Source organism: Heterocephalus glaber, unplaced genomic scaffold (genome assembly GCF_053883595.1).
Source record: "Heterocephalus glaber isolate CG9 unplaced genomic scaffold, H.glaber_assembly_v1.0 deba00001444, whole genome shotgun sequence".
In the NCBI taxonomy this organism is placed as follows: domain Eukaryota; kingdom Metazoa; phylum Chordata; class Mammalia; order Rodentia; family Bathyergidae; genus Heterocephalus; species Heterocephalus glaber.
Genome location: NW_028258297.1, coordinates 6,896,212 through 6,911,988, shown reverse-complemented (window position 1 = coordinate 6,911,988; position 15,777 = coordinate 6,896,212). Strand labels below are relative to the sequence as shown.

The 15,777-nt window shown below is 46.0% G+C and overlaps 1 protein-coding gene across 2 annotated transcripts in view; it reads left to right on the top strand.

Moving 5' to 3' along the window:
• Nucleotides 1-15,777, top strand: part of Srebf2 (sterol regulatory element binding transcription factor 2) — a 56,668-nt gene that overhangs the window by 28,450 nt on the left and 12,441 nt on the right. For both annotated transcript variants that reach the window (XM_004845502.4, XM_087213827.1), the window contains exons 5-11: nucleotides 811-1,032; nucleotides 2,349-2,463; nucleotides 2,584-2,765; nucleotides 4,252-4,444; nucleotides 5,056-5,237; nucleotides 7,519-7,795; nucleotides 10,544-10,713. In XM_004845502.4, coding sequence (XP_004845559.2) covers nucleotides 811-1,032; nucleotides 2,349-2,463; nucleotides 2,584-2,765; nucleotides 4,252-4,444; nucleotides 5,056-5,237; nucleotides 7,519-7,795; nucleotides 10,544-10,713 — 1,341 coding nt within the window. The remainder of the gene's footprint in view (nucleotides 1-810; nucleotides 1,033-2,348; nucleotides 2,464-2,583; nucleotides 2,766-4,251; nucleotides 4,445-5,055; nucleotides 5,238-7,518; nucleotides 7,796-10,543; nucleotides 10,714-15,777) is intronic.

The window sequence follows — 15,777 nt, the reverse complement described above, 5'->3', positions numbered from 1 at the left end:
AGAGGCATGATGGGGTGGGGGTGGGTGGGGGCTAGCATGAGAGAACCTTCTAAGAAGAGAGAATTTCTTAGCCTGGGTGGCTATGCATATTGTATACATAGGCAAAGCCACATCAAGGCGTGAAGTTAAGATTTATAGCTTTCATTATATGTGAATTATTTTTTGATGACTAAAGAAGTTGAGCAGTTTTTTGTTTATTGGCCGTTTGAATATTGAACTCATTTGTTGAAGAAAATTTAACTAAAATTAGTAAACATAGAAATAAAAAGGGGAAAGCAGAGATGGGAATAGAAGGGGAAAGCCTCTCTGGTTGGCCTATTTATTTAGTAAAATGGCTCTGATTTATAGTGTCAGTTCTGCCCTGGAGCTCTTTGATGGGCAAATTGTAGGAAGAAATGCAGTAATTTACTTAATTGTCATTTGAGAGGGGAAAATACGTCTCATACCAGAACAGAGTTTTCTCTGGTGCCAGCTAATTTGGTTCATTGTGTGTGGATTCAGAGGTAGTTAACAGTTTGACAGCAAAGCAAAAATCTCATAACTTGTTTCTGACACCCCTAGATCAAAAGTTAAGGAATATTTAACCATATTAATCCTCTAATCATATGATTCCTCAACAGTGGTTCTGAAAGAGAGGTAGTAACTGAGATGCTATAGCTCCTGAGGCCTTTGGGGCCCTTCCTTAATTATCTCAGGAGGGTCCTAGACCACATAGCACCAGGTGATGCCATACTGCCAAGGGCAAGCAGCTTCATGGTGTGACCTTGCTTCACTCAGACTCACAAAGGCACAATTCTGTCCCTGTTCTAGACCCTGGTGGGCAGCAGTGGCACCATTCTGACAACCATGCCTGTGATGATGGGACAAGAGAAGGTGCCCATTAAGCAGGTGCCTGGGGGAGTCAAGCAGCTCGAGCCCCCCAAAGAAGGAGAGAGACGGACAACACACAATATCATTGAGAAGCGGTATCGCTCCTCCATCAATGACAAAATCATTGAGTTGAAGGACCTAGTCATGGGGACAGATGCTAAGGTAGGTGCCCTACCATATCCCTTCTACTTGTGTCTGCCATGGGAATTAGGGAAATCCCAGGCTTAAACTGAGCAAACACCAGAATGAGTTAGAGGTGGCCTTATTAAAATATCTTGGTATTGTCAAGATTATAAAATATTAACAAATATTAACTAACATAACTTGTAGGGCCAGGGATTTAGCTCAGTGGCACTGTGCCTGCCTCGAAAGTGCAAGGTCCCGAGTTTGATCCCCAGTACCCAAAAAACCCCCAAACAAAATATAACTTGTTGGAGATTGGTAAAGCAGTGACCTACTAGGACCTTTGACTGTTTTGCTGGCACCAGGGATCCCAGTGTATGGGACTTGCTGTACCTTGGGCAGCTGAGTGCATCACTGGCTTACTTTTAGCCATGTTCAGTGGTAGCTAGCAATATTTTACCTTTTAGGGAAGAAGAGAGAGAAAGTGCAGATCGAGTCTGTAACCAACAAAAAACAAGGGAAATTGATTTTTCACATATTTCTAGTGTTTAGATGAATGTACCTTTTGGCAAATAGATTTTTTTTTACTATTATGTTTACTTTCATCCTTACTGTGAAAGAAAGTTTGATTTTCCTTATAGCCTCCAAATCTAAAAGGTGTATGTTTTAAGTATATAGTGTTACTTAAGAAAACCTTCCATCATTAAAAAATAAAGCTGGGGATGGTAGCACATGCCTATAATCTCCAGTACTCAAGAGGCTGAGGCAGGATGGCTGTGAGTTGAAGCCCAGCCTTAGATACATAGTGAATTCAAAGTCATCCTGAACTACATAGTGAGACCCTGTCTCAAAATAAAGTAAAATAAAGATAACTTTCCATTAATATACTGGTGTTGTTTCGTTGTTAGTTGGTTCAGTTTTGTTTTTGTCATGCTGGGGATCAAACCCAGGCCCTTATGCATGCTAGGCAAGTGTTCTACCACTGAGCTACATACCAGTGCTGAAGTTTTTTGTCATTTCTTTAAAGTTTATTTTGGTGCTCAGATTATTATAAGTAGGAACAGTAGCTAATGTTTATAGTGTGTCAATTATATGTTAGGCATGAGGCTAAGCTCTTTACACATTCTGTCTCATTTAGCCCTCATCGCCAGCCTGGGATTCACCTGATATTCTGATCCCTGTGTTAAGGAGGAAGAAAATGAGGTTCAGAGATAGGGATTATCCAGTGCTAGGTAGTGTTTGAACCAGCAGCTTGTACCCCACGGTCAGGCTCCATACCCACATGCTGTGGGCTTGGTTTTCTCCGCTCTGGCTTGCACTGACTTTCACGGTGTTTTGCTTGTCTTCTTTCCCAGATGCACAAGTCTGGCGTTCTGAGGAAGGCTATTGATTATATCAAATACTTACAGCAGGTTAATCATAAACTGCGCCAGGAAAACATGGTACTAAAGCTGGCAAATCAGAAAAACAGTAAGTGTGCTCCTTGAGAAAGGAGTATTTGTAGGGAGTGGGAATAGGGAGGGCCTACGTTTGTGTCCCAGGCCTGCCCAGCCCAGCCCAGTCCTAACCCAGCTGCGATTTTCTTTGCAGAGCTTCTGAAGGGCATTGACCTAGGCAGTCTGGTGGACAACGATGTGGACCTGAAGATTGATGACTTTAACCAGAATGTCCTTCTGATGTCCCCCCCAGCCTCTGACTCAGGGTCCCAGGCTGGCTTCTCCCCCTACTCCATTGACTCTGAGCCAGGAAGTCCTCTTTTGGATGATGCAAAGGTATAGGTGTTTAAAATCTCCTGACCCTTGGAATCTTATCCATCTATTCTAATAGTGGGGCGGCCACAGAGAAGTGGCCAGGCTAGTCGTTAAGAGGGCCTAGTCTGGAAAGGAATGGGAATTCTGTGGAATTAGCTAGGTCCTGGAGAGTAAGAAAGAAAACATTTTGGTTGTGGGAACACAGCTCCTCAGGTTTAGCCGTTCCTTACTAAAAGGACCCATCAGAGAAGAACTAATGCCAGACCTAGAATTGGGGACACAGGAGAGAGCAGCTGTCAGGCATTGGGCTCTGGGAGTTGCTGGAGGCGCCTTATTACCTCTCTGTGCCTGTAATGGGCCTGGCAAGACCACTTGGAGGCTGATCAGTTGGTTTAAGAGGAGGCTGCTTCTGGGCCTACTTTCTGGAAATGACTTCAATTTGCAATCTAACAGATAACATTCCAGCCAAGGGCTTTTAATTGTCAGAAAAAGCCCCTGGCAATTGAAGTTTAAAGTGATTAGTTAAAAGAGGCTCCAAACCTAATGATCTTCCTGGGAACCTATAGAGACTACTGGGTCCTGTACTGTATACTGACACTGGCAGTTTCTGAGTCCAAAAGCAATTTGATTTAGTATGTTTTTGGCTATGCTGTTTATTAGATCAGATACTTAGTTTTACTAAAGAAACTATTTTTAAAGTATTTTATAGATATGATTCTGTTTGATAACAGCTCATATGACATATAAATTGAACTGACTAGGCTTCTGAGTCATCAGAATAAATTTTCAAGTGGTTTTAAAATGCTAAAAAGGAGCCTAATGCTATGTTCACATGAGAGCCCAGGAGAAATCTGAGTCCACCCTTCCTCCCTGAAGCCTGTGGTTTCCTTGGGCTAACTGTTCTGCTTTTAAAGCTGGCAGTTTCTTTAGATAGATCCATGCTAAGCATGTTCTTTGATCATAGTCATTGAGATAAAAACTTAAATGCAGTAAAATACACAATTTTAAGTGTACAATGCCAGGAGTTTTAACATACACGTGTACTTATACAGCTATCACTATGGTCCAAATATAGAGAATTTCCATCACCCCAAAAAGCTTTTTCCCAGACTTTGGTAGATGGTTCATATTCCCTCCAGTATCAGGCCCCTATTGATTCATCTACTTCCTGTCACCAGATTTGTTTTGCCTGTTCTGGAATTCTACAGAAATAGAATCATGCAGTGTGTTCTCTTTTGTGGTAGAGGTCTATTTTAAATGAAAATTCCTCTGCTTTTGTTCTTTGGAACATGTACTTTTCTCCGTAGACAAGAGGGTGAATGGTCCAGTGTTTGAGCAACAGTTTGTGAATTGTGAACTTCTTAGATCCTCCCTAGCTTTGTTTCTTGTCTAGCTTAGTTGTCTTGAATTTTAAGCCTTACAGTCTGTCTCCTGGTACATATATAAAAGTAAAATGCTGTAAAAACCCATACAGCATTCATTCCAACCCTGAGACCCTATTTTGAAGGTCAAAGATGAACCGGACTCTCCTCCTGTAGCGCTGGGCATGGTGGACCGCTCTCGGATTCTGCTGTGTGTTCTCACCTTCCTGGGCCTCTCCTTTAACCCCCTGACTTCCCTGCTGCAATGGAGAGGGGCTGGAGACTCAGACCAGCATCCGTACTCAGGCTCTAGCCGCAGCATGCTGTCATTTGAGTCAGGTAGGTGGGGTCCCCCCTCATGCCACTTGGGTGTAGGTAACTGCTGTGTCAGGAGAAGAACTCGGTGTACAAACCATATGGTTAAAGTAGTAGGTCCCAAAGGAGTAGTCCCCACCCACCCACTCCCTGATTGCTTATGACAGAGATTGGCATAAGTTACATTTTAGAAATAATAGGTAAAAAAGGGAGGGGAGATTTAGTTCAGTGGTACCACACCTGCCTCGAAAGTGCAAAGTCCTGAGTTTGATGCTGGGTACCAAAGGAAAAAAAGAAATAACAGGTAAAACCCAAGTTCAGTTGGAAAAAACAAAACAAAACAGGAATCTGCACTCCTATAATCCCCCAGTCTGGGGAGAGGAGGAGTTGGGGGTGTGGAGGAATCGGGGGTACCTGGCTCAGGGCAGACGTGTTCTTTACTTAAGTTGTGAGACCAAGGTCCTAACCGTCTTTGGCTGGGAATTTTATGGCTCTTGACTCCATGGTGCCAAGCACTGCAAGATTTGTATTTAGGCTGCAGAACTGTCTACCCTTTCTGGAAGTGAGGTAGAAGGCTCCTTGATGTCACACTGCTGAGGTCTGTCAGGCTCAGCTGGAACGCTGCCCCTCTTTAGGTTCTGTGGGCTGGTTTGACTGGATGATGCCAACGCTCCTCCTGTGGTTGGTAAATGGTGTGATTGTCCTAAGTGTCTTTGTGAAGCTTCTGGTCCATGGGGAGCCAGTGATCCGGCCACACTCAAGATCCTCAGTTACCTTCTGGCGGCACCGGAAGCAAGCGGACCTGGACCTCGCCAGGGTGAGTTCTGTCATCCACCCTTCCTCATCTTCATCCACGCATGGCCAAGAACTCAGTGGCTGGTGTTGAGTCCCCACTGTGGAAGAAGTTCTGTGGCAGGTGCTATGGTGACTGAGAGGAAAAAGGGACTCTGTGCCTGAATAGCCACAAGGAGCAGAAGAGAGAGTACTCATATAGATCATGTTGTGGGCACAAGATGATCTATGGTTGGTAGAATGACAGGAAGAATGAAGTGCTTTGGGAGTCTGGGGCAGAAGAGAGAGGAGTTCCAGCTGAGGGCCCTGGCATGCGAATGGAGTTGTCCAGGACAGGGAGGACAAGCTGCTTGGGAACGGCAAGTTTGATGGGTGTATCTGGAGTGTGGGATATGTCAGAGAGATGGGGCAAAGGCTGGTAGTCTGACTGGTCCCAAATTTGGGAGGGCTTTAACTTTAACTTGTAACTGATTTAGGGTTTGTTTCCAGTTCTCTGGAGAAACAGTGAAGATTTTTTTTTTTTTAAATGGCCAGCAGATGCTGTTTAATTCAGAAATCTACTCTTTTCATTTTTTTTGTACTGGGAATCGAACTCAGGACCTTGCACTTGCCAGGCAGGCATGGCACCACTGAGCTAAATCCCCGGCCCAGGGAAGATTTTTGAGCAAGAAAGTTAGCTGAAAGTTTTCATTTGGAATCAGTAAGGTTATTTATGCAAAGGATTCTGTGGTAAGGACAGCATTAAGAAGAGTTAAGGGCGCTGGGAATGTAGCTCAGTGATGCAGCATCTGCCTGGCAAGTTCGAGTCCCTGAGTTCAATTCCTGGTACGAAAAAGAAGAGGGGTTGGGGATTTAGCTCAGTGGTTTTGCCGCCTGCTGCGCAAGCGTAAGGACCTGAGTTCGATCCCCGGTACCAAAAAAAAAAAGAGTTAAGCATACATGTCTCAGGAAGCATGTGAACCAGAACACTCCTTAGCAATAAACTGTGAGCCTGTCCCGTCCCCATCCCCAGCCCACCCCCTGTAAATTGCAGTAGCTTCAGTTGACAGTCTGATTGGCCAGCCTGGATCGGTCAGCGACAAGCTGTGGGTCCTAATGTACAGATATGGTTGGGGGTTCTATTCTCAAGATGGGTGTCTTATAAGCAGGTCCGGGGGTGTGTGTGACACATGTTCTGCTGGCTATATGAATGGTGGTTTAGAGGAGGGCAACAAAATGCATAGAAACAAATTAGGAGTTTCTTGAAATAGGCCAGGTAAGAGAAAAAGGCAACAACTTAGAGTTGAAAGAAAAGGCAAAACTGAAGAAATATTTGAAATGTAAAAGAGAAAGTGATGGTGACTGACTCAGAAATGAGGGAGGCTGGAAGGTATGGTGGGCTTTTGCTGGGCCATATTGCTTGGACACACAGAGAGAGACCTCTGTAGAGGGAATAGTGACCAAGAAGTAAGCCATGGGGGCTGAGGAGGGTCAGGAGTCCAGTGTCAGGGAAGCTGTGTGCCTGCCAGGACAGAGTGCTTGTGGATAATTGGATTGAAGAGCCAAAGACTAAGCCTGGGAAACAGCCACTCGTCCCAGGAAAGGCAGAGAAAGAGCAGGGGAAAGCCTGCCTCCTGTGCTTTTCTTGGCAAAGAGAGTGCAAGAAGAGAGAGAAAGGTTGGCAGTGTCGGTGTAGGCCCAGACACTCTCCATGAGACCCTCTCAGGTTGGCCAGGAGTTCATCTAGCTCCTAGGTTAAGGTGCTTCTGCTGTGAGTTTGCCTAAAACCATGGCTCTCAATCTCTAGCAGGCATCAGAATCACCAGGACCCAGGGGCTGGGGATTTAGCTCAGTGGTTTCGTTGCCTGCTGCATAAGCGCAAGGAGCTGAGTTCGATCCCTGGTACCAAAAAAAAAAAAAAAAAGAATCACCAGGACCCAGAGATTGATTCCATAAATCTGGAGCCAGATGCTACTGACCTCTTGATCACACCTTAGGAACCTAAAAACCTAAAGGAGCATGCAGTTAATAGAAATCCAGATTACTATTTTATATGTAAAAACTGTGGTGGAGAACTCTGACCAACATTTGCTCAAAGATAGAGCATAATGCGATCCAATTTAGTGGAGGGCTGGGAAATACTTCAGAATGTTCTCACTGATTCTAAGGGATAAGATTACAGGTAATTTCTTTTTTCTTCATAGATTTCCAGTGTTTCAGATTTTCCTTAATGGACATGTATTATTCTGATGATAATTGGGAGAGTAGAAATCTGTTAAAGATCTCAAGAAGGCCAGTAACCCTTACACTCTCTTGCTACCTTATAGGGAGATTTTGCAGCTGCTGCGGCCAATTTACAGACCTGCCTGTCAGTTTTGGGTCGAGCACTGCCCACTTCCCGCCTGGACCTGGCCTGCAGCCTTTCCTGGAATGTGATCCGCTATAGCCTCCAGAAGCTGCGCCTGGTACGCTGGTTGCTCAAGAAAGTCTTCCAGCGCTGGCGAGCCACACCGGCCACCGCAGCTGGCTTTGAAGATGAGGCTAAGAGCAGTGCACGGGATGCAGCACTGGCCTATCATAGGTTGCACCAGCTGCACATCACAGGTGAGAGAATGACCGCTACTTCCTGGCTTGCAGCAAGAGGCCTCGTGCCATCTCCCTAGCTTGGCTTGTCAGGTCTCCACACCCTGGCTGAAGCCCCTTTTACACTGCCGTTTTAGCCCATCCTTCAACCTTCATTCATAGCTGCAGTTCATCATTTCTTTTTCTTTTTTTAGTACCGGGGATCAAACTTGGGTCCTTGCGCTTGCGAAGCAGGCGGTGGAACCACTGAGCTAAATTCCCGGCCCTGCAGTTCATCATTTCTAAGATGCACGTTTTTGTCAAAGTAATATCTTTACACTGTCAGTGTGTCTTACAAATACTGCACATCATGCATTCGCTGGCAGTGATGTTTAAATTAATATTGATACTTTACAATTTCATCTTAGATGAGAAATGAAATAGGATAATTTGTTTGATTCAGTAAGCTTCTGCTCTGGTGGGGAGGTGGACAGGCCAGCAAATGGAGATAGTTTCCTGTAGTGTGGTAGTCTTAGCAGACAGAGCACATTTCACTGGGCTGTTTGGAGATCAGAACATTTCAAAGCCTTGGTTTCTGGAAGGACACAGGACAGCAGCTCTAAAGGGCAGAAGGATAGCTCAAAAGAGGACCCCCCTCTTGGGTGGCCCTTAAGAAAATGCTCGAGTCATCCCTGGAGGGAGCCACACAAGGAGAGGATGATGGAGCCAAGACACAGGCGAGAAGGATGTGGCTGCCAGGCTGGGGATCGTACACTTTATGAATCCTAAGATCCAGTGAAGGTCATTAGGGAAATAATGACCTGATCAGATTGGTGCTTCTGAAGTTCAAGGGGTAGCAGATAGAGATTGGCTACAGCCTCAAAATGAGAGGTACTGAAGGGGACACATGGAGAAAAAATTAGCAAGTGGAATTGACTGGATTTGGAGACTCATGGGATGCGATGGGTCGGAAAAGGAATTATCTAGGATACTCCTTAGCTTCTGTTGTTTTGTTTTGTTTTGTTGTAAGGTCCTAAACTCGCTATGTAGCCCAGGCTGGCCTTGAACTTATGGTGATCCTCCTGTTTTAGCCTCCCAAGTGCTAGGATTACAGGCCTGGTCTTCCTTGGCTTCCTGCTTGGGGGTTTAGGGAAACGGTGGTACCACCCAGAGAGGTAAAGGAAACTGGAGGAAGGGTAGTTTTCCTGGAGAAAGGTGTTGCTGTCTCATTTGGACACTTGCCAGTTTGACACAAGAGGGTAGCTATTCTGTAGGCAGCAGGACCTGCAGCCCAGAACAAAAAATGGATTCTGGGCCTACAAGGGTGAACAAAAACCTAAGATGCTGACATCCAGAGATTGCCGCACATAAGGACAGGCAGAGTTCTGGGGTTGAGGTGGACACTGCCTATCCTTTACACTAGTGGGGGCAGAGAAGGGGTCAGAGGAGAATCAAGATGCCTGATGCTGGGGGAGCAAGGACGGGGTGGTAGGGTGGTAGGGTGAGGACAGAGACTGGGATGTGGTCTCAGGGAAGTGTTAGAAATCCCTAGAGGCTTCAGTACCTTCAGGCAGAAGTTGAGTGGACCCAGACACCATGAATGGAGAAAGGACCAGGAGATGAGACAGTGGGCCAGCTGTGTGCTTTTAACAGAACAGTTTTAGCAGGTTCCTGAAAATCTGCCCCTCCATGTAGAACAGACAACCCCAACACAAGTCTCAGATCAGGAGACTGCATCCTCCTAGCTGTCAAATTCTAGAGAGAATTCCAGCTAGGGAGCTTCTTGTCACTCATCCCCTCCACGTTGGCTGAGCATTCTTTGGGCCATGGTCCAGGAGAGGCACTGAAGGAACAGAGGTGACTGTGTTCTGCCTCATGGAGGGGAGACACAGCCTAGGCCAGTACAGAATGAGCTCTGGGGCTGAGGGTTCTGTATGCGGACTGCGATGGCCCAGCTGGAGAAGCACACGTCAGAGTGAGGTTGGCACACCTGACTTTGCCGCCCCCCACTGCTGGAATGAGGACCAAAGCCAAAGACTTTATGAAAGCCTCAGGACAGCCACGATGGCTCCTTGGGCCTGTGCAGATACACTTTGTCCCCTAGTCTCGTGGCTTCCCCCAGAGGAGCTGCTGTGTACTTTTCATAAGGGAGGGCACCGTAAGCCTTTCTGGGTCTTCTACCTACTGTCCCATCATGTGTCCAGCCATCATTGCTCAGTATTGTTACTTCCCCCTCATGGGATGTGTTTTACATACATGTGGGTTTGTTTGAGACAGTGTCCTGCTGTGTAACCCAGACTGGCCTTGAACTCAGAGCAATCCTATTGCCTCAACCTCCTGTGTGCTGGAATTACAGGGATATACCAACACACCCAGCTTATTGTGGGGAGATTTTTTTAAAAATTCAAACAAAATTCAAATTTGTTTTGATTTTTGTTTTGTTCTTTTACTTTTTCGTTTCCTCCATTAAAACATTTGGAGACTCAGTACTGTATCAGGATATGGCCATGCTGTTTACACTGTTGTAGAAAATGTTGCACTGTGCCCCCTCTGAGTCCTGTACAACAGTTAGGACAGAGCCAGGTGCCGTGTCCTCACCCACCCTGGGAGGTAAATGGAAGCACACAGCTAGTAGGTGGCAGAGCTGGGCACTGCATGCAGGCCTGTCTGATGACAAACCTCACCTCCTTTCTCTCGTAACACCCCTACTCTGATGGCACTAGAGAAAGCAGAGAAGTGCTTCCTTTGGAGGAGTCTGTCAACATCAGTGTCTGTTGCTGCCTGCCCTAGGGAAGCTTCCTGCAGGGTCTCCGTGTTCAGATGTGCATATGGCTTTGTGTGCTGTGAACCTGGCGGAGTGTGCTGAGGAGAAGATCCCGCCAAGCACACTGGTGGAGATCCATCTGACAGCTGCCGTGGGGCTCAAGACCCGGTGTGGAGGCAAGCTGGGTTTCCTGGCCGTGAGTACCCTTTGGTGTCCTTTCACAGACCTGTGCTGTGCACCTTCCTGGCCAGGAGCTAAAACAGTGTGTGGTCCTTGGCCTCAGGTGCCCACCGCCCACAGGGGTAGGCATTCATCCACCCTTTGGTCCCACAAGTACCTAGAACAGTGAACAAAACCAACCACGATTCCTCCCCTCCTGGCTGTGGCAGGCATAAGCTTTGCAAGCAGGACATCCTGGCAGCCTGCAGTAACATTGGTTCAGAGCTACTGCATGACTCTGCTTGGGAGTTATTATCCTACTTTTCAATCTTGGAATTTCCTGTTTATTTCCACTGTTGGGTGCCTTGTATTGATCACAGCTCTGTGGATCCAGAAATAAAAATCAGCGCTCATCTACAAGGAGCTCAGGTCAGACCTGGGGTGAAAACTGAGGTTAGCAAGTGCTTCCAGTGTCCCTGGCGAGGCACCAGCCTTGAGCATTCACAGCTGGCTGATTCCTACCCTGTTACCAGCTAGTTCACATTGTCTGCTGACCTCAGGCTTTCCCTTACTCTAGCAGATACCAAGATATTTTACTTAGTGCCCTACTTTGGGTAGACTGCTGAACACGTTAGGTATGTTCCAAATGGAATTACTACATCTCCCCTTGTTTCTATACATTAGTAATTGAGGTGATGAGCTGAGAATGAGCAGGAACGTGCCCTGTGCTGACGCATCTCAGCAGTCTAGGAGACCACAAAAGGAAGTCACCTATGTAACAACCATCCAGATCAAGAAGGAGAAATGTTCCCAACATCCCCAGAAGCCTCCTTTAGCCCCCTCCTCCCTATTCCCCAAGTAGCTAAGAAGATTACTGGCATGTACCACCACACCCAGCCTGTTTCTGTGAGTCTTTTATTAAGGTACAGTATGACTATAGAAAAGTACACTCATAGGGCCGGGGATTTAGCTCAGTGGTTTCGTCACCTGCTGCGCAAGCACAAGGACCCAAGTTCGATCCCCAGTACCCAAAAAAAAAAGAAAGAAAAATACACTCATAATAAATATACCAGTCAGTGACCTGCCAAAGTAAACAGTCTAACAAGTGGACAGATCAAGAAACAGAACCAAGCCAGGCGGTGTGGTGGTACACACCTTTAATTCCACTATTTGGGAGGCTGAGGCAGGAAGATGGCAAGTTCACTGGCAGCATCAGGCAGTTTAGTGAGACCCCAACTCAAAGTATGAAGGGCAGGAGATACAGCTTTGTGCTCTCCCTGGTTTTAATCCCCAGTACTGAGAAAAAAAACAACTAAGACCTCAGAAGCCTGCCTGAGGCCTCCTTGCAGTTATTGAATTGCCACTTCTGTGAGTCCTCCATCCAGTGGTAACCAGCATCCTGAACACTCAGTGTTTGGCCACTATTTAAACTTTGTGTTAGGAGAGTCAAACAGTGTTACTATTTTGTGTGGCTTCTTTTGCTCAGTGTCATCTGTTAGGCTGGTTTATATTGTCACGTGAGTTAAAGTTACATGCTAAGAAAACCCTCTACCGCTAAGGTACATTCCCAGCCTAGTTACCTAGAATTGACTTGAACTATGGTTGATCCCCCTGCCTCAGCCTCCACAGTACTGAAATTATAGTAAGCCTGTATTCTCTTTGTTAATGATATCTCTCTCTCTCTCTCTCTCTCCCTCTCTACCCCCCCTTGCGTTTGTGAGGCAGACGGAACCACTGAGCTAAATCCTTCCTTCCTTCCTTTCTTCCTTCCTTCCTTTCCTTTCCTTCCTTCCTTCCTTCTCCCCCCCCTTTCTTTCTTTCTTTCTTTCTTTCTTTCTTTCTTTCTTTCTTTCTTTCTGTCTGTCTTTCTGTCTTTCTGTCTTTCTGTCTTTCTTTCTTTCTTTCTGTCTTGCTATGTAGTTCAGCCTGGCCTTGAGCTCACTATGTAGCCCAGGCTGTCCTCGAACTCACAATGATCCTTCTACCTCAGCCTCCCAAGTGCTGGCATTACAGGCATGTGTCATCACACCTGGCTAATGATGTCTTTTGAGAAACACAAGTTCCTGAGCTAATGAAATCCAGGTTATCTTTTTTACAATTAGCCATTTTGTGTCCTGTTTAATAAATGTTTGTCCTGTGTGAGAGTTAGGAAGATAATTCTCCCATGTTGCCTACTACAAGCTGTATTTCTAATTTTTTTTGGTACCTGGGATCGAACTCGGGTCCTTGTGCTTGCGCAGCAGGCAGCAGAACCACTGAGCTAAGTCCCCGGCCCCAATGCCTATTATTTTTTACACTGTCCTTTGTCCAGTGCACTGAGTAGGTCCTTTTTCATAAATTGAGTGTCTGTGTTCCAGGTCTCCTGGACTCCAGTCTGTCACCTTGGACACAGCCCTAGTAGCTCTGTTTTCTAGAGTCTTAATATCTGGGAGAGTCCTCTTTTTTTTTTGGTACTGGAGATTGAACTCAGGACCTTGCGCTTGCAAGGCAGGTGCCAGCACCACTGAGCTAAATCCCCAGCCCCTGTCTTAATAACTGGAAATGTTGGTCCTCCAGTTTTAGGATGGCTTTTTGCTCTTTACCTTGCCACATAAACTTTGAGATCATTTTGTCATCCCAAAATCCCCTTTGGGATTTCAGTTGTCCTTATTGCTAAGATGCAACTGCATTTAAAAAGGACTCAGGGGGCCGGGGATTTAGCTCAGTGGCACCGTGCCTGCCTCACAATAAAGGATTCAGGGAGACCATTTGAGGTAAGCATTTGTGTGGCAGCTGAGAATCAAGTAAAAGTCCCGTTAAAATTGTCCCTCTGGGAGGGTGGGAATTTAGCTCAGTGGTTCCGCCTCCTGCCTCGAAACCACAAGGTCCCAAGTTTGATCCCCAGTACCAAAAAAAAAAAATTGTCCCTCAAGACTGGGTGCAGTGGGACATGCCAATAGTTCAGCTGCTCAAGAGGCTGCGGCAAGAGACTGAGACTGAGACTGAGGCAACATAGCAAGACCTTGTTACCAGAAAAAATAAAGTTGCCCTTGCCCATGAACCCCCCTGAAAATACTCTGTAGCCCTAACAGAGCAGAGATTGGCTTATCTTTATATCTTAGTGTGTATTTCCTCAGAACTTTTTCCTGCATGTACTAACATATGTACATTGTCATTTATTTCACATGATCATACCATAAACCCTGTTGTTTTTGTTTTGTGTCTTAGTTTTTTGAGGTAGGGTCTCGCAGTGTAGTTCAGGCTGGTGTTGAACTGACTAATTTGTGGTGATCTCCTGCCTCAGCCTCCTGAGTGCTGGGACTATAGGCATGCGCCACCGTGGCTCACACGAACCCTGTTTTGCCATTTGCTTTTTTCATCCTACCAATAGAACTCAGCATCTTTTTAGTCTCCTTATTCTGCAGAGGTAATAGGTGATTCTGAGGGACATTGGAGGCGTTTATGGGTTTTGATGTTTCGAACTGCTGCATAAACATCTTGGTACATTGTTTTCACAGACCTCTATGAGAACTTCCTGAGGCTAGAGATGATGATGCTGGGTCTAAGGATATAAATATTCACAACTGTAATAGTACTGCCTAATTTTCATACTCAGTAAAATGGAGAAAAGGAGCTATAATCCCTGAGGCAACTGCCTCTTTCTGTCCAGTTGCCTTGGGAGGTACAGATTAAGATACCCAGGTCCCTTGGCACACAGTTTGAGAGCTGTAGGGTTGGCCAGCTGTAGAGGATGCACAGCCTGGAATTGGGACTGGCCCAAGAGCACTGGGTGGCTCTCAGAATCTGAACAGCTCAGGGGCTTCTGTGGTGGCCTCTCACATGAGGCAGTTAGCAGGTGGGTTACAGAGAAGGCTCCATGCAAATGCCCCAGCCTGGGAAAAATTCATGTTTAAAAATACAGGAAAATTTTTAAAAAGAATTTTTTAAGGAAAATCATCATAAGATTATCACACCAAGAAAATTAAAAGAGCAGCAAAAGTTATTTTCTCAGTTTTCCTTACAGAAGCCAGACTGTGGCTCTGCCTATCCCAGATTTATATTTTTTATTAGTTTAAACTGCTAAACTCAAGTTTACCCCAGCCCCTGAGATCCATTATACCTAGTGTTTCTTTAAGAATTCAACGTAAAAGCATATTTTATTGTTTCGTTTTGTTCTTTGGTACCAGGGATCGAACTTGGGTCCTTGCACTTGGACATCAGGCAGTGAAACCACTGAGCTCAATCCCTGGCCCTAAAAGCATATTTTAACTTAATGATTTCCTAAACGGTCTCTGTGGGTTTCTCTTGCTATATGACCTAATCAAGCTTTGTTTCTGAGTCTGTCTGACAATTTGAGTCCTTCAGTTGGTCCTCAGTTTCCCCTGGGGCTCCCTTACTGATCAGGCATGAAGAACAGGCTGGGGAAGCATTGGGGCCATTGTTACAAGGGCTCGGAACATCAGAGGCCCTGGGATCGCACCCCAGCTCCCCATACTCCCTCTACACCCCAAACCTGCCTCTCCACCTCATGGCTCAGCTGCTATTCTCCCACTGTTGCAGGTCCTAGCTCAGGACCAGTTGTAGAAGGTCATGCTAGTGTCACTGGCCCTATAATGAGAAATTTAAATGAAATACACCCCCAAACCCTCACCCCTATCTCTAGGCTGCCATTCAAATGTCTGTCTGTGGAGCATTTGGCCAGATCGCTTTGCTTAGATTCGGGCAGCTGTCTCCACATCTCCTGGAGAGAGGCAGTCTTCCTCTCTTTGTCCTTGACTGGTGCGCCATGGCCATGCTATTTCTGACCCTGGCATTCAAGTCTTCTGAAGCTGTTACATTAGCTGATGGCTGCTTAGAGCCCAGTAAAGGTCAGAACCAAGAGACCAAAGGCTGTGGGACGACTGCCTTCTGTGGAGGCAGCAGCAGCTAGAGTGGAATGGGAGTTCCCTGCCTGTGGCCCAGCTTTCTGAGCTCTATCTGGAGCTCTGTCCATGATCATCCCTCCTTAGCCTTCTCTACTCAGCTCCCTCTTCAGATTGGCCTGTGTTGGATAGCTTTATAGATTGGAAATCATGTATTTTAGAGACAGGATATCCTCATTCAAAAAAAATGACAGAATTTC